Below are 21,422 nucleotides of genomic sequence, written 5' to 3' on the forward strand. Positions count from 1 at the left end.
ATAGAATCGCTACTACCTAAAATTCTGGTGAAGTGAGTCATACACACAGATGTTAGTTTTCTGGGAAACCAAGTTCGCCGTTAACCCCTTATCTTAGTTAGGTTTGACTGTGAATGGTCAAAAAACGAACAATAATAATGAATTTAAGAAGCTAGCCTCCACCCACGTCAGTTTTTCTGCCATGCTGGCTTGCATGATGCTGGGATGCTAGAAGGTTTGCCACCGGTGTTTCAAATTTGAAGGTCACCCATGGTAGATAGGTTTCAGTGGCAGGAAGAAAGGTTTGCCATCTACTCCCCAAAATTAGCCAATGAAAACCTTATGGATCACAACATTGTCTGACTCATGTGCTTCGGACACGTCATCAGGAGAGATCTGTCATTGGAGGAAAACATGATGCTTGGTGAGGTAGAGGGCCAGTGAGGGTGAGGGAGACCCTCAGTGAGATGGATTGGCACGATAACCACAACCATGGACTGGAACATGCTAGCGATTGTGAGGATGATGCAGGACCGAGCGATGTTTCCTTCTATTGTACGTAAGATCACATGAGCCACAGTTGACTTGATGGCAGGTATCTATCTAAAGAAGATAGAAGTGTATTTCTCTTGTCTAAAAATACAGGCTGATCCAAGACAGGAGTGGTGCTGCCTAGTCTTAGGGACCCAGGCTCCTTTCATCTTGCTTTGCCATGCCTTACCTGAACCCCATGGTCTAAGGTGACAGCATCCCCAGGATGGATGGAGGCTGCAGGAAGGAGGAGGGAATGAGAAATAGGGGAAAGATGTTTTCTGTCTCTGTCCTTCTCTTTTTCCCACTCCCACTCAGTATACGCAATGGCCAGAACTTAGTCACATGGCTACCTAGCTGCATCGGAGTCTGAGCAATAAAGTGGATTATTTCAGTTAGCCCTTTGTCCAACTTAAAAAAAAAATCAGGGAGAACAGATATTGGGTGACAATATCTTTCCTATACCTTTAAAAAATTTAATCATTTTGGGTGTATATCTTCCTAAAATTTCATATTTTCTTGCTGACTTAAGGACTAAAATTATAAGTATTAACTGGAATACCATAATGTAGTACAGTAATGCCCCCATGACTCTGGTGTGTAGATTTGGGACAATAGCTGAAAACTAAATACCTACAATAAAAAGCCTCAGCGTGCTGTGGTTTTACTTGGCTTTCAGTATTTATTATTGTTGTTGTTTCCTTCCTTACTGTAAGCTGTTACTTCTTGCTGCTGTTAGTGCTTTTCCTATCACTTCTAAATTTGACCTCAGAAATGTATCTTAACTCCAACTTCTTTCCTGCCTCATCATCCGGGACTTGATATAAGCTCTCAAGGAGATTCAGTAGACTGTGGCTGGCTGCCTGAATGGTCTCCCATACATCAGTCTCTTCCCAATTCTAGTTCATTCTCCATACTCCTAGAGGACAGAGTCTCCATTCAATAGCAGGGTGTGTAAGAACTTTCACAATGTGGTCCCAATGTGCTTTTCCATTTCCATCTCCCATCTTCCTCTTTCCCATGCCCACCACATACCCCCCCCCCCCAATACCCTACCCCACACTCCTCCAGCTGAAGCTCTAGACATTGCGGTGTTCACCATCCACCTAACTTGCTGTGACCTTAACTCTCACTTGTCTTTGCACACACTGTTTACTCTGCTCGTCTTGCCCTCCTGCTTTGTCTAGTAAAACCCACTCCATGCTTTAAGGCTGTGCACAAATGTCAGCCTCTCTGTGAAGCCCAATCCCAAACTTCCCACCCTGTGGCCACATTCACTTCCTGTGGTAATTGTGTTCAGCCCTTTTCATTAGACAAGGAACTCTTCAAGGTGAGAAACCAATGAGTCTTATCTGTCTTTTTAACTTCAGTGTCTCACATATAGTTCTGGGTACCTGGTAGATGCTCAGAAAATTTTGAGACTAGAATTTAGATTCTCAAATGTGTGAGAATTGTGTGCAAACTAAGAGTGAATAGACTTCGGTGTAGGTGCTTTGGGACATCTTTTTTCTAAGTGCTTAAAAGAGGTTTTGGTTTGCTTCGTGAATGGGCCTATATGCAGACTAGTAGAGATTCTCTGGAAATCTAATTTTAGTTTTCTAAAGTATAATTGCATTAGCAGTTCAGATGTGTGCAAACTCCTTACGAGAAAATTAGATAAACCTGGGGGAGGTGTTATTTTCCATAGAAATAATTTGTTTTAAGAAGACATAATGTTTATAAATTCAATAAATATCTGTTGAACAACTACACACTGGTAGGACCTGGGGATCTGTTGGTGAATAACACGCTTTCCCTCCCTGTATGGGGCTTCTCGACTAGTAGAGGAGGAAGACATGAAATGAATAATTGCACAAATTATCATTTCATTACAGTTCCTAAAGGAAACATTCAGACTGTATGATAACAGGACTCCTAATCTAATGCTTCTCTTCAGGGAAGGCCTCTCTGAGCAGATGATATGTAAGGTAAAGCCTGGAGGGTCAGTGGCATTAGGTGAGGGAATGTGGGATTCCAGACTGAAGACCACATGCATGGAGTAGAGAGGATGGAGGTTTGTGGCCACAGTGTGGGCAGTGATGAAACGAGGAGTGGCTGGTGTATGGGTGAGGTCAGTGAGAGTCAAGCATTTCCTGCTGTTGGATGCTTCATCCCCAGAGTGGTAGGAAGCCATGATGGGTTGTGATCTGACTTTACGTTTCAAAAGAGAATAGAGGTGAGGAATGTGCTTCTTAGTTCAATCAGATATATGAGACCAAATGGGCAGCTCCTGTCCAAAAGCAGAATGAGAACGCAGGAAGGGACAGGAACTGGTCCAGTGGTCACAGGGAACCCAGGATGCAAAGGGGGAGTGTGCTGTCACATTGTGGGGATTGCAACTAATGTCACAAAACAATACGTGTATAAATTTTTGTATGAGAAATTAAGGTGAGCTGTAAACTTTTACCTAAAGCACAGTAAAAAAACAAAAACAAAAGCAGAGTGAGAACTCTGGCAGCTCAGTGGAAACTGCTTCAGGGGTCCCAAGAGTGGGCATGAAACATAGTTAGGAGGCTTTGCAGCCATTTAGGAGAGTGACCCTGCCACTTCTGACTTCTTCTTCTTAGCTGGCGTTCAGTCAGCCCGGACTCCTGGTGACCCCATGCACAACAGAGTGAAAGGCCATCTCCTTGATCAGTTGCAGATCAGACCATTGTGATGCATAGGGTTTTCACTGGCTGACTTCAGAAGTACATTGCCAGACCTTCTTAGTCTGTTTTAGTCTGGACGCTCTGCTGAAACCTGGTCAGCATCATAGCAACATACAAGGCTCTGCTGACTGCTGCGTGGTGGCTCTGCCTGACGTGCATTGGCTGGGAAGCGGAGGTGGATCTCCTACATGGAAGGCAAGAATTCTACCACTGAACCACCCCTGACCCCACTCCTGGTGCAGGTATTGACTGCGCCACTCCTGTAGCCTGAAGACCTTCTGTGCCTCAACATCGCCCATTGGATGAAGTGCAGGCATCCTAGGATGGCCATCAAGACTTCCATGATGTGGCCTGGAGTTCTTCTTCATTCTGATATCCCGCTAGCCCCACTTTCCCAAGCTCCCCCCTCATCTTATCCTACCCCCTATTCTAACCCATTAAACTGTTGCGGTCCAGTTGATTCCTGCTAATAGCAACCCTATAGGACAGAGTAGAACTGCCCCATAGAGTTTCCAGGGAGTTGCTGGTGGATTTGAACTGCCGACCTTTTGGTTAGCAGCTGTAACTCTTAACCACTACGCCACCAGAGTTTCTGGCCCCCTGCCCTAGTCACACTGAATTATTACTGTTTCTCAAAAACATCCTGCACTTCCCTATTCTCCTGTCCTTTCCCTACACTCTGGCCTCTTCCTCATAAAACCATCTTCCTGTCTTTACAGGCTCTCAAAAGCTTACTAATTTTAAGGTTTTGTCTGCTTCTATCAGAATTAATTTCTCCTGATGCTGTGTACCATGGCGCTTAGTTTATGATGCTAATAGGGCATTTGCATATTCTTCTCTGTTGTAGACAGTGTAAACTCCTCCAGGGCCCTCTCAGGGCATCCTGTGTCTTCATGTCCTCACAGGACCAGACCCAGCACTGTGCCTTTTTAGGCATTCAGTAATTATTTATTCAAAGTCCTTGAATAAGGAATGGTCCCTGACTTGTAGATGCCTACAATTTGTAGACGAAAGAAGTTTTATTAATTATAATCTGTAAAATGCTATAACCAGATAAAAATAATTGAGGGAAGGAATAATCTCCTTTGAAGGTAGAAGGAAGAGGGGCAGGTAGGTTACATATTTAGAGCCAAGTATTCTGATGATCTAAATAATAGTTTAAACATTTTGCAGTAAAACCTGTGAAAGTGGGAACCTATATAAGACGGAAACCTGTCAGAGAAGGAAAATGCAGATATTTTCCACTTACAGAGAGTGATAGAAAAATGGTGAGATTGCACCCTGCCAAAGGTGGAAAACTTGCAAGACCCAGAAAAACAAGGCAGTCCCATTGAGTTCTGGCTCTCACAGGTTTCATTGCATTTTCTTGGTTAGTTTTAGAAAAAATTACATATGCCTCTTTTCTGAAGTTGAAATTACTTCGAGAAATGTATTACACTCATTTTTAGTTGCACTGCTGGTTACCTCTCTTAATAAAAAGATAACACAGTTTATTGTTAGTAGTAATATTCTCTGTATTACTATTTCATTATTCCAGTAGGCATAATACTGTTGCCAAGATTACAAAGCAGCCTTTAATGCTTTATTTTACTGTAATACAGGAATTAACACAGTATTCTTAAGTATGATCCTTAGGATATTTTACAAAATAACCTCCCAAAATTCTGAAATAGAACCAGAATAAACAGACTGTCTGGAGCCCAGACAATATGGTATTTTATAAAATTAACAATTACTTCAAATTTAATGATGCTGCTTTCTCATTGTCACCAAAGAGAAATGAGAAAGCAGAAAATAAGCTGAAAAAATTAAAGGTGTACCAGAAAAATTAATAAGTATGGGGTTCTGATAGAGAGGCCAAACAAAGTGGGGGTCAGAAAATATCAAAGAAAGCCAACTGTCTGAGCAGTGGGGTGGCCTTGGTGTGTGGCTTGGCCCATTGTAGTGAAACCAATTAGAAGTGGCAAAGTGGCATTCCTTCACCCTGGCTTTATGTGGACAGTGTCCAAGGGTTTTGAATGAAAAATTAAAGTCGTATCGTTGGCAAGAAATGCATTTCTGAGTGTGAAGGACGATATGGTGATGTAGTTTAGATGTTCAAATATGGAGATTTGGGGAGTGTTTATCATGGAGATAGGAGTGAGTTTAGATTGCCTAGAAAATCAGTTCAAAACCCGGAAGGAACGATTCCTGATTTTATGTATTGGGATACATTTCTAGTCCAAAGATGAATTATTTAGTATTTAATAGAGCACTGATACAATGATGTAAATAAAAGCCAGTTTAAATTCAGTTATAAGACTATTCTTGGTATCTTTGCTGTTGTTAGCTGCATTCAGTGGCACGTCACTCTAGCCAAAGGAAAGTACAAAATTCAGTCCATGATAGAAATGATTCAGATCCAAGCCGTCCATGAGTGTAGGGTGGAGACTGAACCTCTGCCTGACACCAAGCCTGTGGTTTGGTCAAGGCCTTCGGTCGAGGGCAGACCTCAGAGACGCATATTCTTTGACTGCTGAAAGCAAACTAACAAACATGCCATCTGTTTCTAGTCTAACTAAGCTGTATTTAAGGGAGACATAATTGTACTTTCCTTATTTTCTTGCTTTTGGATAGAAAAATGTAATTGGTGGAACATTAATGTAATGCTTTCAGCTGTGTTTTTGTTGTATTTAAGGACATGCCCTCATTTTTCTAATGGTTTTACCCATGACGAGCACGTCTTTTTATCTCTTTAGTTTATATTAAACAGTGACAGATATAAAAACATGATCTCGACAGATATCAAAACATGGTCTCCAAGTGTGTATGTGTATAGAGGTGGGGGTTGGGAAACAACATGACAGAAGTTTCTAGCATGGACAGAATTAAATCTAGATGAATAGGATTGGCAGGAAGAGAAAAGCTACTTTTCTGGAAACTATCTACATCCACTGTGCAGAGCCTATCTTATCTCAGTTATTCTCCTAGACTTCTTAAAACTTTGGGGGTACAGCTTGTTTCAGTTGCTGTAATGTGTTTTTCCTGAGTGGTGTCCTGTGGGCTTTCCTTGTGGCAGAACACAATCTTTTTAAGCTGTAGGAGCCTACTGTCTATCCTGACACTGCTACAGAGCCTACTACCACCACCCATTGTAACTGTGTACATGGGTGAGGAAGGGTGCAGGCTCTCCCTGCCCTTGTGGTGCAAGTGATTAAGTGCTCAGCTCCTAACCAAAAGGTTGGGGGTTGAAACTCTTCCAGCAGCATTGTGGTAGAAAGGCCTAATGATCTACAGCTATATTACAGCCCACCCCCCAAAAAAAAACCCTATGAGGCAGTTCTACTCTGTCACATGGGGTCACCATCAGTCGGATTGACTCGATGGCACCCAATAACAGCAACACTTGTCAGCTACTATAGTGGCTTGAATGTCCTCATCCTAATTGCTGGAGACTGTGAATATTGCCTTATTTGGAAAACAAAGATCTTTGTAAATATAATTAGGTTGAGAATCTTGAGATGATATTATCCAGGACTGTCTGGGTGGGTACTAAATCCAGTAACAAGTGTCCTTGGCATTACAGTCACCAGAAGCTGGAAGAGGCAAGGAACGGATTCTCCCCTAGAGTCTTGGGAGGGAGTGTAGCCCTGCCGACACCTTGCTTCCAGACTTCTGGCCTCCAGAACTGTGAGAGAATAAGTTTCTGTTGTTTTAAGCCAGGTTTGTGGTCATTTGTTACAGCAGCCACAGGAAACTAATACAGCTACCTTGATCTTGGGCAATTTACTGTCTCAGGTACTTATATATAGAGTGGAGTTGTAGTGTCTTCCTCAGAGAGTTGTTATGTGTACTAACTGAGGGACTCCACGGAAAGTGCTTGGTGCCATAACTGGGACATACCACTGTTGTTGGTAGTAGTCATACTCACTATGAGGCGTTGCCTTGTCCTTATGGAGAAATGAATTCTGAGTTCCAGTTGGAGTCTGGCCCTAGCCTGCTTTTCCAGCCTCATTCATTTCTGTGGCTCTCCCCCTGTACCTGCTGCTGAGGTTGCATGAACTAGTGCATTTCCTCCAAAACTCTAGGCCTTTACATGGGCTAGTCCCTTTGCTTCTTGCCATACTGTTTCTCACTACCTTTTTTTCATCCTTAGATACTCAGTTCAGCTACTTGGAGGAATGAATCTCAGCCTATCCCTACTCCGTAGGATGGAGTCCCTCCTTTGTGCTCTCACTAACCCAGAACTTGTCTGTACCTTTTACCCTGAGATTGAAATTCTCTGTGTAGGGGAAAAACAAGCAAACTGCAGGGCTGGCCGTGTGGCTTCTATCTCCCTGGGCTGGGACAGCGCCTGCCACACACAAGACAGAATATCATAGTTGTTAGAGGCATGGACCTGGGAGCCAACAGCTTGGGTTTGAATCCTTTTTCCATCATTTACTTGCCGTTTGATTTAGGGCCAATTGTTTCACCTCCGTATGCCTTAACTGGAGTCTCTGAGTGGTGCACACAGTTAACGCTCTTGTCTGCTAACCGAAAGGTTGGTGGTTGAAGTCCACCATGGAAGAACTACCTGGTGATCTGCTTCCAGAAAAATTAGCCTTTGAAAATCCTATGGGGCATAGTTCTATTCTCATACACATGGGGTCACCAGGAGTCAGAATTGACTTGATGGCAGCTGGTCTGGTACGATATGCCTTAGCTGCCTCATCTATAAATGAGAATTGCAGTAATACCTAACCAGTACTGTTGAGGGCAGATCAAATGAGGAGGAAGAGACTCGGCTTGACTTTCCCTCCATTCTTTACTTCCCTCTTGTACCGCTAGCCACTCCAAATCTTGCCCTGGCTTTATGTGGAGTGAGGCGGAAGGGGTGTGTCCAGACAGTCCTGAGCTGCGGGGCAAAGGCTGGAGGGGGTGGGGAGCTCGCAGTCCTGCTGCACTGAGGCACAGGAAGCTCTGCTGTGCTTTTTCGGTGGCTGTTTGTAAGTGAGCCAGGTGCAAGAGCTGAGGCTCCGTGCAGCCGGAACTTGTTTGGGTTTGGATACAACCCTTTTCCTAGATCAGACTTGAACACATTGACGTTTTTTCTCATTCTCTGAATTAACAGGTTTGTGAGGATTATCTCTAAAAGTGACATAGATTTATGTGTTACTGCAGGCTCTTTCCTCATTTGAATGTTGTGCTCTAATGAGGAACTACCCCAGTTCCCCTTCTTCTGGGGGTGACGTAAATGTGGTGATCCCCGTTTCCTGCTTCACAGGGAGCAGTTTCCCTGGCTGGTGTGCTGTCCTACAGATCCTCTGCTTCCAAGGGCAGTAGTCCATTTCTACCTTGGATATGGACACGTTGAATTCTGTTTTTCATCTTCACGTTTCCATTAGCAGCTGATACTACTGCCGCTGCTACTCTGATCACTACCACGACTCTTGTTGTGGTTGTTACTGGCTGTCATTAGGTCGCCCTCCGACTCATGGCAACCCCACACACGATGAGATCAGACTGTTGTGATACATAGGGTTTTCACTGGCTGATTTTCAGAAATAGATCTCTAGACCTTTCTTCTTAGTCATAGTTTGAAAGCTTTGCTGAAACCTGTTCAGCATCATAGCAACATGTGAGCCATCACTGAAAGACGGGTAGTGGTTGTGTGTGAGGTACGTTGGCCGGAAATGGACCCCGGGCCTCCCGCATAGAAGGCAAGAATTCTGCTACTGAACTGTCATTGTCCTGACACACAGCTACTACTGTTATGCAACTACTTTACTCCCATTACTATTATTCCTGTTACTAAATTGTTACTACTCTAAACACTATCAAAATCCTGACTGTAAGCTACTATATTCTACTGACTCTTTAAGGTCCGTGCAGAAAGGAATGATTATTTTCTGTACCCCTAACAGAGAAACAAGTCCCTGGGTAGCATATAGTGTTTGTACTCGACCCCCGACCTAAAGGATGGCAGTTCGAACCCACCCAGCGGCACCATGGAAGAAAGGCCTGGCCATCTGCTTCCATGAAGATTACAGCCAAGAATACCCTATGGAGCAGTTCTACTCTGTAACAGGGTGTCACCATGATTTGGAATCGACTCGTCGGCACGGGTTTTGTGTCACAGGGAACCTGCGAGTCTTCTCTGAAATCTAGGTGGGATCATTTTTAGTGTGCCTTGGGTTAGCTGTGTTCTGGATAATGACATGGTTGAGTGTTATTTTTCCTCATTAAAGCAGTGATGTGCGTTGGTTTCATCAGCAGGATCGTGAACTTAGTAAAATAGATGTTTCAGGCTAATTCTGACCTTTGCACTTCCCAGGCATTCAGTTTTTCAGTATAATGACTAGAAACAATGTATTTGAGATCAGTGATGCTGTTTGTTAACATTTCAATTTTCTGTGTCCAGGTGCTAATGCAGGAGTTGACAGGGCTTTGAACAGGGCTTCAAACTGGTTCTTTCTGGTTCGGTCATGGCTGAGGCAGCAAGACTGGGACAGACCTGAATTTTTTAAAATTTGGGTGAACCAGAACTATAAGTGGAATGGGAAAAACCATGAGTCAAAGCCCTGCTAGAAACCCAATCTCCTTAGAAAACAAGGGCAGCGTATAGCAACCAAATCTCTTGTCCATCGAATTTTGAGCAGAGTTGGAAACAGAGGTGCCTTGCTCAAAGATGGCAGCTGACTGCACTGCTCTGAACGTGTGTTGGTTTCCATAGTCCTGCCAATAATCCAGTGTCACACGTCGGACTCCTGAAAGGCCTTCCTATACCTCTTCTGAGTCTCCCATTCCAGGGCTTCCACCCATAATTTTTCCCATTCTAGTTGTTGTTCTGGATCACCCAAATTGTAAAAATTTGAGCCTGTTGCAGCTTCACTTCATCGGCCATGACTGAACTGGCTCGAACTGGTTTGAAGCCCTGCCTTTGAAACAGAGGATCTAGGTTCCTGCCAAGGGTGAGTGGTACAGTGCTCCCTCTTGTGAAGGCAAGAGCTACTGAAAGCAGCAGAGGGCTTGTGTGTGGGTTATGGGGACAGCTGATCAGGGTCCCCTGAAAGTCACTTACGAGGCAACTTTGAACACACACACCAGGGGCAGATATCCCAGACTGAAGATAATGCTTGTGAGCTTGAGTGCATAATAATTTAAAATCTTCATTCATTTTATCTTTAATTAACATGTCACTGACTTCCTAAATTTTTTTTGAGTTAACTTGTAATAAAAAAGACATGTTGCTACACTGTCATATAAGTAGGAATCCCTGGGTGGTACAAGTGATTAACATACTTGGCTGCTAATCGCAAGGTTGGAGGTGTGAGTCTATCCAGAGGTACCTCGGAAGAAAAGCCTGGCAATATACTTCTGAAAAATCATGCACTGAAAACCCTGTGGAGCACAGTACTACTATGGTGCACATAGGGCCACCGTGGATTAGAATTGACTCCACGGCACCTGGTTACTGGTTGTAAGTAAGAGAACAAGATGACAGTTTCATATAAAATTTTGTTATGAATTTCCTCACTACCAAAGAATGGTTGCTCCTTGTTTTTTTTAATGCAGATAAACTGCGTCGTCACTCATTAATGAATTTATTTCAATAAAGCCATATATAACCCATAAAAGTACTTAATCATCGGGGGGGGGGGGGACCTGTAACTTTAAATGTTATTAAATCACTGCATTTTTGATTTAGCCATTTAAAATATCCATTAAAAATGAACAAAGAAAAAAAAATGAACAATGGTCTGGACGATGAATCATAACAGAAATATCGACTTTTAGTTTACCGAGAATATAGGTGTTTTGGTTTAGTGATTTGAACACAAGATTGGAGGTAAGAAACAACCCTCCCCTGTTTCTGGCCTTCCTCCCTGAGTGTCCTTTAGGGTCTTCATTCATTTGGAATATTGAGATCAAGAAGAAAATAATTTAGAGATATTGTACAGCCCCAAACTGATGCTAAGTGCAGCATAATTATTTTAGAATAATTCAGGAAGCATCTGTAGATAGAATTTCCACTGGAATAATGATAATGATGCCTCTTCTGACCCACAGGGAAAAGGACAAATGAGTAGACCACATAAATAAAAATCATTCTTCTTCTTTTTTGTTTTTAATTGTATTTCCAAGAGCTATGAGATTTTTTTATGAGATTTAGCTCATCTAATTTTAAAAGAGAGATACAGAAGGAACGAGAGGAAGATACGGTGAAAGGGACAGAAATAGAAAACTTGATAAGGAATAAACTTGACTTACTAATATTTCGGGTCTATCCCTTCCTCCAGAAACCCTGGTGGCATAGTGGTTCAGACCAAAAGGTTGGCATTTTGAATCCACCAGGCACTCATGGAAACTCTATAGGGCAGTTCTACTCTGTCCTATAGGTTTACTGTGAGTCGGAATTGACTCGATGGCAGTGGGTTTGGTTTTTGGTTTTTATCCCTTTCTCCGTACCAGGATTTGAGTCCTTTGGAGAGGGATAGAGGGGGAGTTAGGATGACAGCGGCACTTGGGAGTGGCTTGATAAGGTCTAAACTGAGGATGAACTAATAAGGAAAGCTCTTATTGTACCTGAATGCTTGTTTGGTTAGTTGATGGGCTTCGTGGTGGTCTTTTCTGTGCCTTTCAAAACTGTGCATCAGCCTGTTAAGTTACTGTCTTAGTCATCTAGTGCTGCTATAACAGAAATACCACAAGTGGATGGCCTTAACTAAGAGTTTGTTTTCTCACAGTAAATTAGGCTAAAAGTGTAAATTCAGGGTTTCTGCTCTAGGGGAAAGCTTTCTCTCTCTGTCAGCCTTCTCATCAGCCTTCCCCCAGACTAAGAGCTTCTCTGTTCAGGGACCCCCAGGTCCAAAGGACGCACTCCGCTCCCAGCACTGCTTTCTTGGTGGTGTGAGGTGCCTAACTCTCTGCCTGCTTTCCTTTCCTTTATCTGCTGAGAGATAAAAGATGGTGCAAGCCACATCCCAGGAAACTTTCCTTTACATTGGATCAGGGACGTGACCTAGGTAAGGGTGTTACAATCCCACCCTAATCCTCTTAACATAAAATTACAATCACAAAACGGAGGACCACCACAGAATACTGGGAATCATGGCCTAACCAAGTTCATACACACATTTTTGGGGGGACATAATTCAATCCATGACAGTTACAATTGGAATTACTCCAAACCCTAAAATTCAGAGTCTCTCCTTCAAACAGGATAACTACTATCCCACTAAGAAACGGAACCCTGAGAACTTCTTTCCTCATCAAACCGTGTAATCAGGCATAGATGTTGTGGTGTTTGTGATGGTTTGAAGCTGTATTAGAAATTGCTGATCTTCCCATGAGGTATTGTTTCTCAGTTGGGATTGAAATAGCTCCTTTCACAATAAGCTGTAGAGGTTTTTCCTGTTATGTAGCCTCAGCTAACACAACTAGTCCATTATTGCTAACAATTTTAGAGAAGTGAGTGCTTATTCTTTAAAATAAAAAAAAAAAAAAGGGAAGTGACTCTGTTTACATGTGTATAGCTGAGAAATGTCAAAATGGCTCTTATGCACACAGAGAAAAAGGAAGCCATACATTTACTTCTCAGGGGTAGAGAGAGAGAGAGGAGGTTAGAGTTTTAGAATGAACTTTAGCAGACTGACCTTTAAATGTTTCCTTTCTGTAAGGTCAGTATTGCTAGCATTGAAGTGGTAACAATAGGAGGAGGCTGCACCTTGGAAAGCCATTTATGCTCCTTCAGATGTCATAGCTATCTGGCTGTGAAACATTTTCTAATGCGGGAGCGTCCGAATGATGTGTAATTTAGGATGTCTTAGACCTTGACCTTGATGGTGTTAAAATTTTCTTCTTTGAAGGTTATCTGCATTTATATTGACTGCTTTTCTACCATTTTCATTCTTCAACTTGTAATAAGGAAGCTATTCATGTCGGTCTGAAGGGGCGCAGAGGGTAAGCATGGAGGCACAAGACTGGTGGCTGGGTTTTTAGAATGTGTCACTTATCACTGAACATACCCAGGAGAGAGACAGGGCAACATCTAATGACTGGGTCTTACCTTACGTGAGGAGCCCTGGTGGTACAATGGTTAAGCTCTCCGTTGCCAACCGAAAGGTTGGCTGTTTGAACTCATCAAGAGGCTCTGCCAAAGAAAGATCTGGTGATATGCTTCCATAAAGATTATAGCCAAGAAAACCCGTTGGGACAGTTCTGCTCTGTCGCATGAGGTTACTATGACTCAGAATCAACTAGAAGACATCTAACAACAACACCTTATGTGAAGGAGTCCCTGGATGGTGCAAGAGGTTATGTGCTCAATCACTAACAGAAAGGTTGGCAGTTTGAACCCACCTAGAGGTACCTTGGAAGAAAGCCCTGGCAGTCTACTTCAGAAAGATCATAGCCATTGAAAATTCTATGGAGCACAGTTCTACTCAGCGACACATGGGGTCTCCATGAGTTAGAATTGACTCCACAGCAGCAGGTCTGGTTGGGTACCTTATGTGAAGAAAAGAATGTTTGACTCTGTCTGTGGCCCCCTTTTATACACCCTGTCCCCTTGACTTAGTCATCTAGTGCTGCTATAACAAATACCACAAGTAGATGGCTTTAACAAAGAGAAATTTATTCTCTCACAGTCTAGTAGGCTACAAGTCCAAGTTCAGGGCGTTATCTCCAGGGGAAGGCTTTCTCTCTGTCGGCTCTGGAGGAAGGTCCTTCTCGTCAATCTTCTCTTGGACTAGGAGCTTCTCTGTGGGTCCAGGACACGCTCTGCTTTTGGTGCTTCTTTCTTGGTGATATGAGGTCCCCAACTCTGCTTGCTTCCTTTCCTTTTATCTCTTGTAAGATAAAAGGTGGTGTAGGCCACACCCCAGGGAAACTACATTGGATCAGGGATGTGACCTTAGTAAGGGCGTTACAGTCCCACCCTAATCCTCTTTAACATAAAATTACAGTCACAAAATGGAGGACAACCACACAATACTGGGAATCATGGCCTAACCAAGTTGACACGTAGTTTTGGGGGATGCAATTCAATCCATGATACTCCACATTTGCTAAGTTACCAATCTCAGTGAATGCCCTCATCATCAAGACAGAGAGCTGGATGTAACTCTTTATTCTTCTCTTTTCTTCTCCCCCTGACACTTATATTTATTTCCCAGGTTTTTTTTCCCCCATATTCCCTCCTAGAGTTCTTTATGTTTCTCCTTCTACCACCCTAACCCAAATCACCATCATTTCTTACCAGATTAATATGACAGTTTCCTAACTGTTCTTGTCTTGCCTACCTACTCCACATCATCTCCCTGATAAAAAAAAAAAAAAAAGATAATTCTGCACAGTACAAAATAACCAAAAAAAAAAAAAAGCCCAAACCCGTTGTTGTCAAGTTGATTCCGACTCATAGCGATCCAATATAAAAAAATTAGGGCTCGTATAATTCAGTAGTTAAAGATGTGGGCTCTGTAGCCAGAATGTCTGGCTTTGAGTCATGACTCCATTACTTTGGCAAATGTAGTTTTGTAAACTTGAGTAAGTTCCTTAACCTCTAAGCCTCATTATACATAAAAGAAAGAAAATGGTAAGATGTTACTGATTGAGTTGACATAAATGACATAAACACTGGGCACAGTGCTTGGGACATAGTAAGCACTCAAAAAATTTCTACAACATCAATAATTATAAAATGCAAAGATGACTCTTTCATTCTCCTACTTAAAACCCTTTAACCTCAACATTTTCTGTAGGATAAAGTCCGAATCCCTTGGCATGCCATGCAAAGCCCTGCTACCCTCACTAGCTCTTTCTGTCACTGTTTCCCTCCAGAGTTCGGTGCTCCATCCATTCTGAGCCACTTCCACTGTCCCCGTAGTCTGTGTTTTCTCTTGCTTCTTGCTCATGCACAGGTAGAGCTATTCCCTAGAACCTCCTTGTACCCTGCATCCCCCTTCTCCTTCCACACACCAGGCACTCCTTCTCTTTTCATATGTGACTCCTGACTCCCACTTATCCTTCAGGTACCAGCTCTTCCATGAAGCCATCCCTGATACTCCAGGACTCCCACGGCACCTTTCATTTTACATGCCTGCGGCAAAGGCCACACTATAGTGCAGCTGAGCCTTCATTATCCGTATGCTCCTCCTGACTGTAATAAGCTCTTTGAGGGAAGAGCCTGGGTCATGTTTGCTTTTTTTATGCTGTGTTCTTGGTAGTTCTATTCAATATTTGCTTAATAAATTAATAACTCAGTGCCTGATTAGGGGAAATCGATGTTTTATGATGCCTAAAACAGTGAAGTACTTAACTACTAGCCGAAAGGTTGGGCATTCAGAAGTCAGGCCTGGCGATCTGCTTCTGAAAGGTCATGGCCTTGAAAACCCTGTGGAGCAGTTCGACTCGGCACACATGGGGTCTCCATGAGTCGGAATTGACTCGAAGGCAACTAGCAACAAGTAAGCCACAAAGCACATAATAGGCATTGATACTTGTTAAATGAATAAATGCTACTTAAACTTTTATGTATTCTTAATTTTGGCAACTCTATCTTGTATGGATAAATTATTTAAAAAATTCCTAAAGTTATTTAATTCTGAATCCTAAAATCCTAAACTAAAAAAAAAAAAATCCTGAAGTTATTTTAAATAAATAAGTTAGATGATTTAGCAAAGTTATATAATTTTTGGTCAAAAAAAAATGTATGGTAATAAAATGAGATAGATTTGTCTTTGTGTCTCATAAACCATCTCTGAAGGCAGTATGTTGTAAGCTGTTGCAAGTGATACAAAGGACTATCAGATGGTTTCTAATCTCAAGGAATTTATAGACTTTTGGGGAGAAAAAACTTACACTGAAATAACAAACCAAAAAAAAACAAAAAACCAAACCCAGTGCTGTCGAGTCGATTCTGACTCATAGCGACCCTATAGAACAGAGTAGAACTGCCCCATAGAGTTTCCAAGGAGCGCCTGAGGGATTCAAACTGCTGACCCTTTGGTTAGCAGCCATAGCACTTAACCGTTACGCCATCAGAGTTTCCACACTGAAATAACATGGTGTCGAAATTCTAGCCATTCCTCTAGCCATAAAACAAACTATTGGGTTCATCAATCTCCTTTAATGAACCAAGTTTCCCTTTCTTAACAGAATGAGATATGATTTGGCTCTTTTGGCATTCTACAAAGAAAATTACAGCATTTTCTGAGAGGTACATCAGAGACCAGTTAGGCTAATCCTGTCTGTATTTGCTCTCTGTTTTGCAGGTGATAGAAACCCTGCTCACCATTGCTTTAAGCAAAAGGTGGTCTTACTTGTTCATTTGATGGGAATGGCTCATGTAGTCTAGGGGCAGGCTGGTGGTCAGACCTTGTTTTCTAAATACAGCTCACTGTGTAAATAGAAACAAAACTCCTGGGAGAAACGGGCTGATTTCAGAACTAGGGCAGAGAAAATATGAAGTGAATCTGGGAGAGTTTGATATAAGAAAGCAAGAAGACTAAGACTCATAGGGTCAGGTGTCAAAAGAACACAAGAGCCAGTCTGAAGGGATCCCCACTGGCTGAATTTGAGACAATATGAGCATTAAAAAGATTAATGATAACAACTTCCTATTACACAAACAAACAAAATAAAAAGGAAGCGGGGAGAGAGGAAGAGGAAGCTCTTCTTTTCAAAAGAATACCAGCTAATAAATGTAGAAGGGTTGGCAGAATTAGAAAAACGACTCTTCCATAGTACCAAATGGGATAATTGAAGCAGGGCTCATTGATAGATGCTAAACCCATGGTAAAAATTTACTGGGAAATAGGATCACCACATGGTGCCAAGTTGTCACTACCAGATTACTTACTGATATAAAGAGGGACACGTGCCTTTGCATTGGAGAGATGTGGCAGTAACCATCTAACCAAGTCATCAAACTCAGCATTAGTAATAATGGGACAACCTGACATATTGTGCTTCCCGATGGGATGAAATATGAAGTTCACAGTATGAAATATTCTTGTCCTAGCTGTTTAATTTGAATCTAGGCAGCGTTTGGTTCACAGGAAACACAAGCGATGGAGGGACAGGTTTAATGACACCGTGAGGAGATAATCAGACAAATGCAGACTGTGGAACATTCCGGAGGACAACTGACCTGTTCTCTTCAAAAAGTTAGTGTTATTTAAAAAATAAAAAGAGGATTTTCTAGATGAAAAGGTACTACAGAGACAAAATCGCCAAATACAATGAGTTAAACTTGATTGGCCCTCAGGTTGGAGGAAAAATATTGAAAAAAATACAAATGAGAAGTTTTGAATATTAAATGGGTTCATTTAAATGATTTTTTTTAGGTGTGACAACAGTGTTGTCAGAATATAGGAAAATGCCTTTAATCTTAGGAGATGCGTGTTGTATTATTGTGGGGTGAAGTGACATGAGGCCTGCAACCTACATTTGAATGGTTCTGCCAAATAAATTTTATAAATAGAGAAAACGAATGCATGCAAAAGCATATATGGCAGTATGTCACAATTGCTGACCTAGACGGAGTGCTCATTGAGTAATTCTTTCAACTTTTGGTTTGAAAAAATGTTTAATTTTTTTACTTTAAATATTTTTGTTTAAAGTAAACTGAAAAAAGAAAAAATCAGCATGATGAAAGCAAAACACAAGCCATGGGGGTGGGCAGGCATGTGGGTAGGCAAAGTTCTGTCCACCACTTCAACAATGGCATCAGGGCCTGCGTGGCTTCCGCCATCCCTCGACTCTGTTCCTGTGCACACACAGAGCCCAACAACCCGTGAATATCGAGTGAAGTGTCAGCCCAAAGTGTTATTACGCAAATTTTGGAGCACTGTGAATATCTCCAGAAAAGATCAATAGAGAAGCTTGGGGCAGGACCATGTCCTCTTCATTTTTTTGCATTTCTAGTGTCTGGAATGTAGTAGGCATTCAAAAACTATTGTTTGAAAAAATACATAAAAGGGATGACTAAATTTGAGGAATGCCTAGAAAAGCCAGAGCTTAGAAACGAAGTGACTTTTTTCAAATCCAGTAAATATTTTTTTGTTGAATTTAATAGACTTGAACCAGCGAGCGGGCAGCTAAGATGAACATTGGTTCCAGATGTAAGGAAAAGGCCCATTTTCAAATATCTTCTTCTCTGCATGCGATAATGACCGCAATCTCATAAAGTTTTTGCTTTCTAAATTTTGCCTTTCTGAATGACGTTATGATCAAAGCTCTCTAGTGGAAGCCACTGTAGTTTTTCCTATGGGGGGGGCGGGGGGGAGAGTTTGAGTTTGGTTTGAAATCTTCAGGGGGTGGCATGTGCAATTATGCTTTGTTCCTTGGTGAGCTATGAGTTGGGCACTTAATTATGTAAAAAATATTGCAAGAGAGCAGTTGCATAATCCCCAAGAGAGTAATTATTGTCTGTCTTGGCAGAAGGCGAGGCTTTTAATCTGTAAATAAGCTAGTCTATGGGAAGAGCCACATGCAGATAGTGTGTGTCTTAAAGGTCTTTTATGAATTTTTAAAAGTGGAAGCAGTTCCTGAATGTGCTGATGGGTTGCCACCTTTGTGCCTGGAAGGGTTTATGATGCCTCTCCTGTGGTTTTAACCCCTTCTGAGATATTTAATTAATTTATTTATTTTTGAGATATTTAAGCCTCTGAGGGGGATTCCCGTACAGGGTAAAACTGTGTCTGAGTTAAGCCCATAAAAGAATCTGAATGTTTCAAATGCGGAGGAAGTAAAATGTGCTTTCTGCAAATCAAAAAAAAAAAAAAAAAAACCAAGAGGAAACAAAACATTGGTGGTGCTTTAAAAAAAAAAAAAAAGCAAAGATGCAACATATAATATGTTGCTTACTTATAGGTGATTAGTAAGTATTTTTGTGTGCTCCACAGCAGCTAAGATTTCCAAAAAGAATGAATTCGTTTTCAGGGTATGTGCCTAGTCTGTTTAGGTGGATCTGAGTCTTTCAGATACTGAAAGTAAATTCTTACTGTTGGTGTTTAAGTTGTCAATTGCAGCTGCCTTCCCTCTTGCTACTGTGGGCCAGCTGCCTTCTGTCTAAAGCCAGCTTCTATACTTGCATACCACCAGGTCCCCTCCCTTTGCCTACTGGAGGATTTCATTTATATCTCTAGTACAGACTTGTCCCTTTGACTCCAGACTTGTATATCCAGTTGCCTGCCCCACATCTTATTGGATGACTAATAGACATTTCAGATTTAACATATTCAATATTTAACACCTGGCCTTCCCACGGTTGTCTCTAGCCTGGATTATTTGCAACAGTCTCCTAACTGGTCTTCCGGAAAGACCCTTTTTACATCATGTCAGATCATGTCACTCCTCTGTTGCAAGGTCTCCAATGACTTCCCATCTCAGCCTTCTCCTACAAGGCCCTTCATCATCTGACCCTGTTACCTTTCTGACTTCACCTCTTACCCTTCTCCTTGTCACTTGTTCTGCTCTAGCTGCATTGACCCCTTCCTTGGCCACACCGAGCTTCCTTCTGCCTCAGGGCCTTGGTACATACTGCTGCTTCAGCCTCGAATACTCTGTTGTTGCGGTTCTGTTGGCATACTCCTGTCTCCCTTCTCTAGCAGTCCAGTTTAAAGTAGCTCCCCTCCCCCAGCACGCCTCATCCTTCCTCCCCGCTTTATTTTCCTCCACTGTACTTATCATCAAGTGAAAAAAATGCACTATTTCATGTTTGTTTTTAGCATGTCTGTTTTCTCCCATTAGAATGAATGAAGTTTCATGAGGGCAGAGATTTTTGTCTTGTTCACCGCTGTATCACTTGTGTCTGGGGGAGTGGCTAGGACGTAGCAGATGCTCAGTAAATATTAGGAGTCCCTGGGTGGTGCATACAGTTAATGCTCTTGGCTGCTAACTGAAAAGTTGGGAGGTTCAAGTCCAACCGGACGTACCTCAGAAGAAAGGTCTGGTGATGTGCTTCTAAAAAACCAGCCATTGAAAACCCTAGGAAACACAGTTCTACTCTGACACACATGAGATCACCATGAGTTGGAGTCAACTCAAGGGCAACTGGTTCAATAAATCCTACTGAATTAATAATTGAGAAGCAACCACAAAAGCTGATTGAAACTTCGCAGCCATTTTTATAGCGTCCTGAGTGTGATGGGAGCAGATGACATTCAGAATGACTCACTATATACTGATAGTTATTTTCCATCCCTCAGTTTCTCTGTTTGAAGAACATAAGGACATTTCTCACGGCCTGCTGCGAGACGTTTGGAATGAGGAAAAGTGAACTCTTTGAGGCATTTGACCTGTTTGATGTTCGTGACTTTGGAAAGGTAATTACATTTTATTGTTTTATATTATTTTTTATTGGAGAACATTTTATTACATGTTTATTGTTTCATATCTTGCCAAAGTATGGCATGCAACTTAAATGACTTTTAGGTATCTGCAGTGTATTGTTAAATTTCACATACAGGTGTTTAGACAAAAAATTAAAAAACAAAAAACCACTGCAACAAACAAACCCAAATAGCACCAACAACTGCCTAAAATGAATTAGAGTTATTTTTTAATTAAAGCAATATAATGTGGAACTTTTATCCAGAGGTATTTCTTTCTGCTGGCTGCCTCAGAGAGTAGGATCACTATTACCCATCCTTTAGATAGTTTGTTGGACACTCATGTCTGAGGACCAGTATTCTTTCCTTCCAGTCTTCTTTATATCTGGAGCCACCTAATTTTTGGATGCTAAGAGTGTTCTGCTGTTCCTTCCTCTATGTGGATACTTGGGAAATTGACTTGGAGAAGACATGAATCACTTAAATGTTTGAGATTATAGAATAACTCCTTCTACTTTGGTTTCAGTGGGTATTTGTTGTATTTCAGTGATTTTTTTTTTTTTTTATGTGAGAACTGTTGTAATATTTACTGTTATTAGTTACTGTTATGTACACCAAACACGTTTGTAATAGGTGAAGGAAATCATCTTTTCAAAGTTAGGATTATTTATGATGAAGTGATTGGGCAAAAAGTTAAACCTTTTACTTGTAAGTAGCCATAAAAGTGTCAGATAATGAGAGTGACATCACCTTAGCCCCTGCTGATATAATAGTATGAAACTAACCACATAAGAGGAAAAAACTAAATGACGTTGAGTTTGAGAAGATTGCTCTTAACATATGCTTATTAAAAGGTATAGACTTTTAGAATTCAGGTAGTAAGTAGTACCTTATCACAAGGCTGTTTGAGTGATATGTTATTTGA

The 21,422-nt window shown here is 41.7% G+C and overlaps 1 protein-coding gene across 3 annotated transcripts in view; it reads left to right on the top strand.

Annotated features, from left to right (window-relative positions):
- VAV3 (vav guanine nucleotide exchange factor 3) overlaps positions 1-21,422 on the top strand; it is a 418,482-nt gene that overhangs the window by 84,124 nt on the left and 312,936 nt on the right. For 2 of the 3 annotated variants that reach the window (XM_003409531.4, XM_010589521.3), the window contains exon 2: positions 20,375-20,491. The exons of the other annotated variant lie outside the window; for it this stretch is intronic. In XM_003409531.4, the coding sequence (XP_003409579.1) occupies positions 20,375-20,491 (117 nt within the window). The remainder of the gene's footprint in view (positions 1-20,374; positions 20,492-21,422) is intronic. 3 annotated transcript variants of the gene reach the window in all.

This window comes from Loxodonta africana, chromosome 3 (genome assembly GCF_030014295.1).
Source record: "Loxodonta africana isolate mLoxAfr1 chromosome 3, mLoxAfr1.hap2, whole genome shotgun sequence".
Lineage (NCBI taxonomy): Eukaryota > Metazoa > Chordata > Mammalia > Proboscidea > Elephantidae > Loxodonta > Loxodonta africana.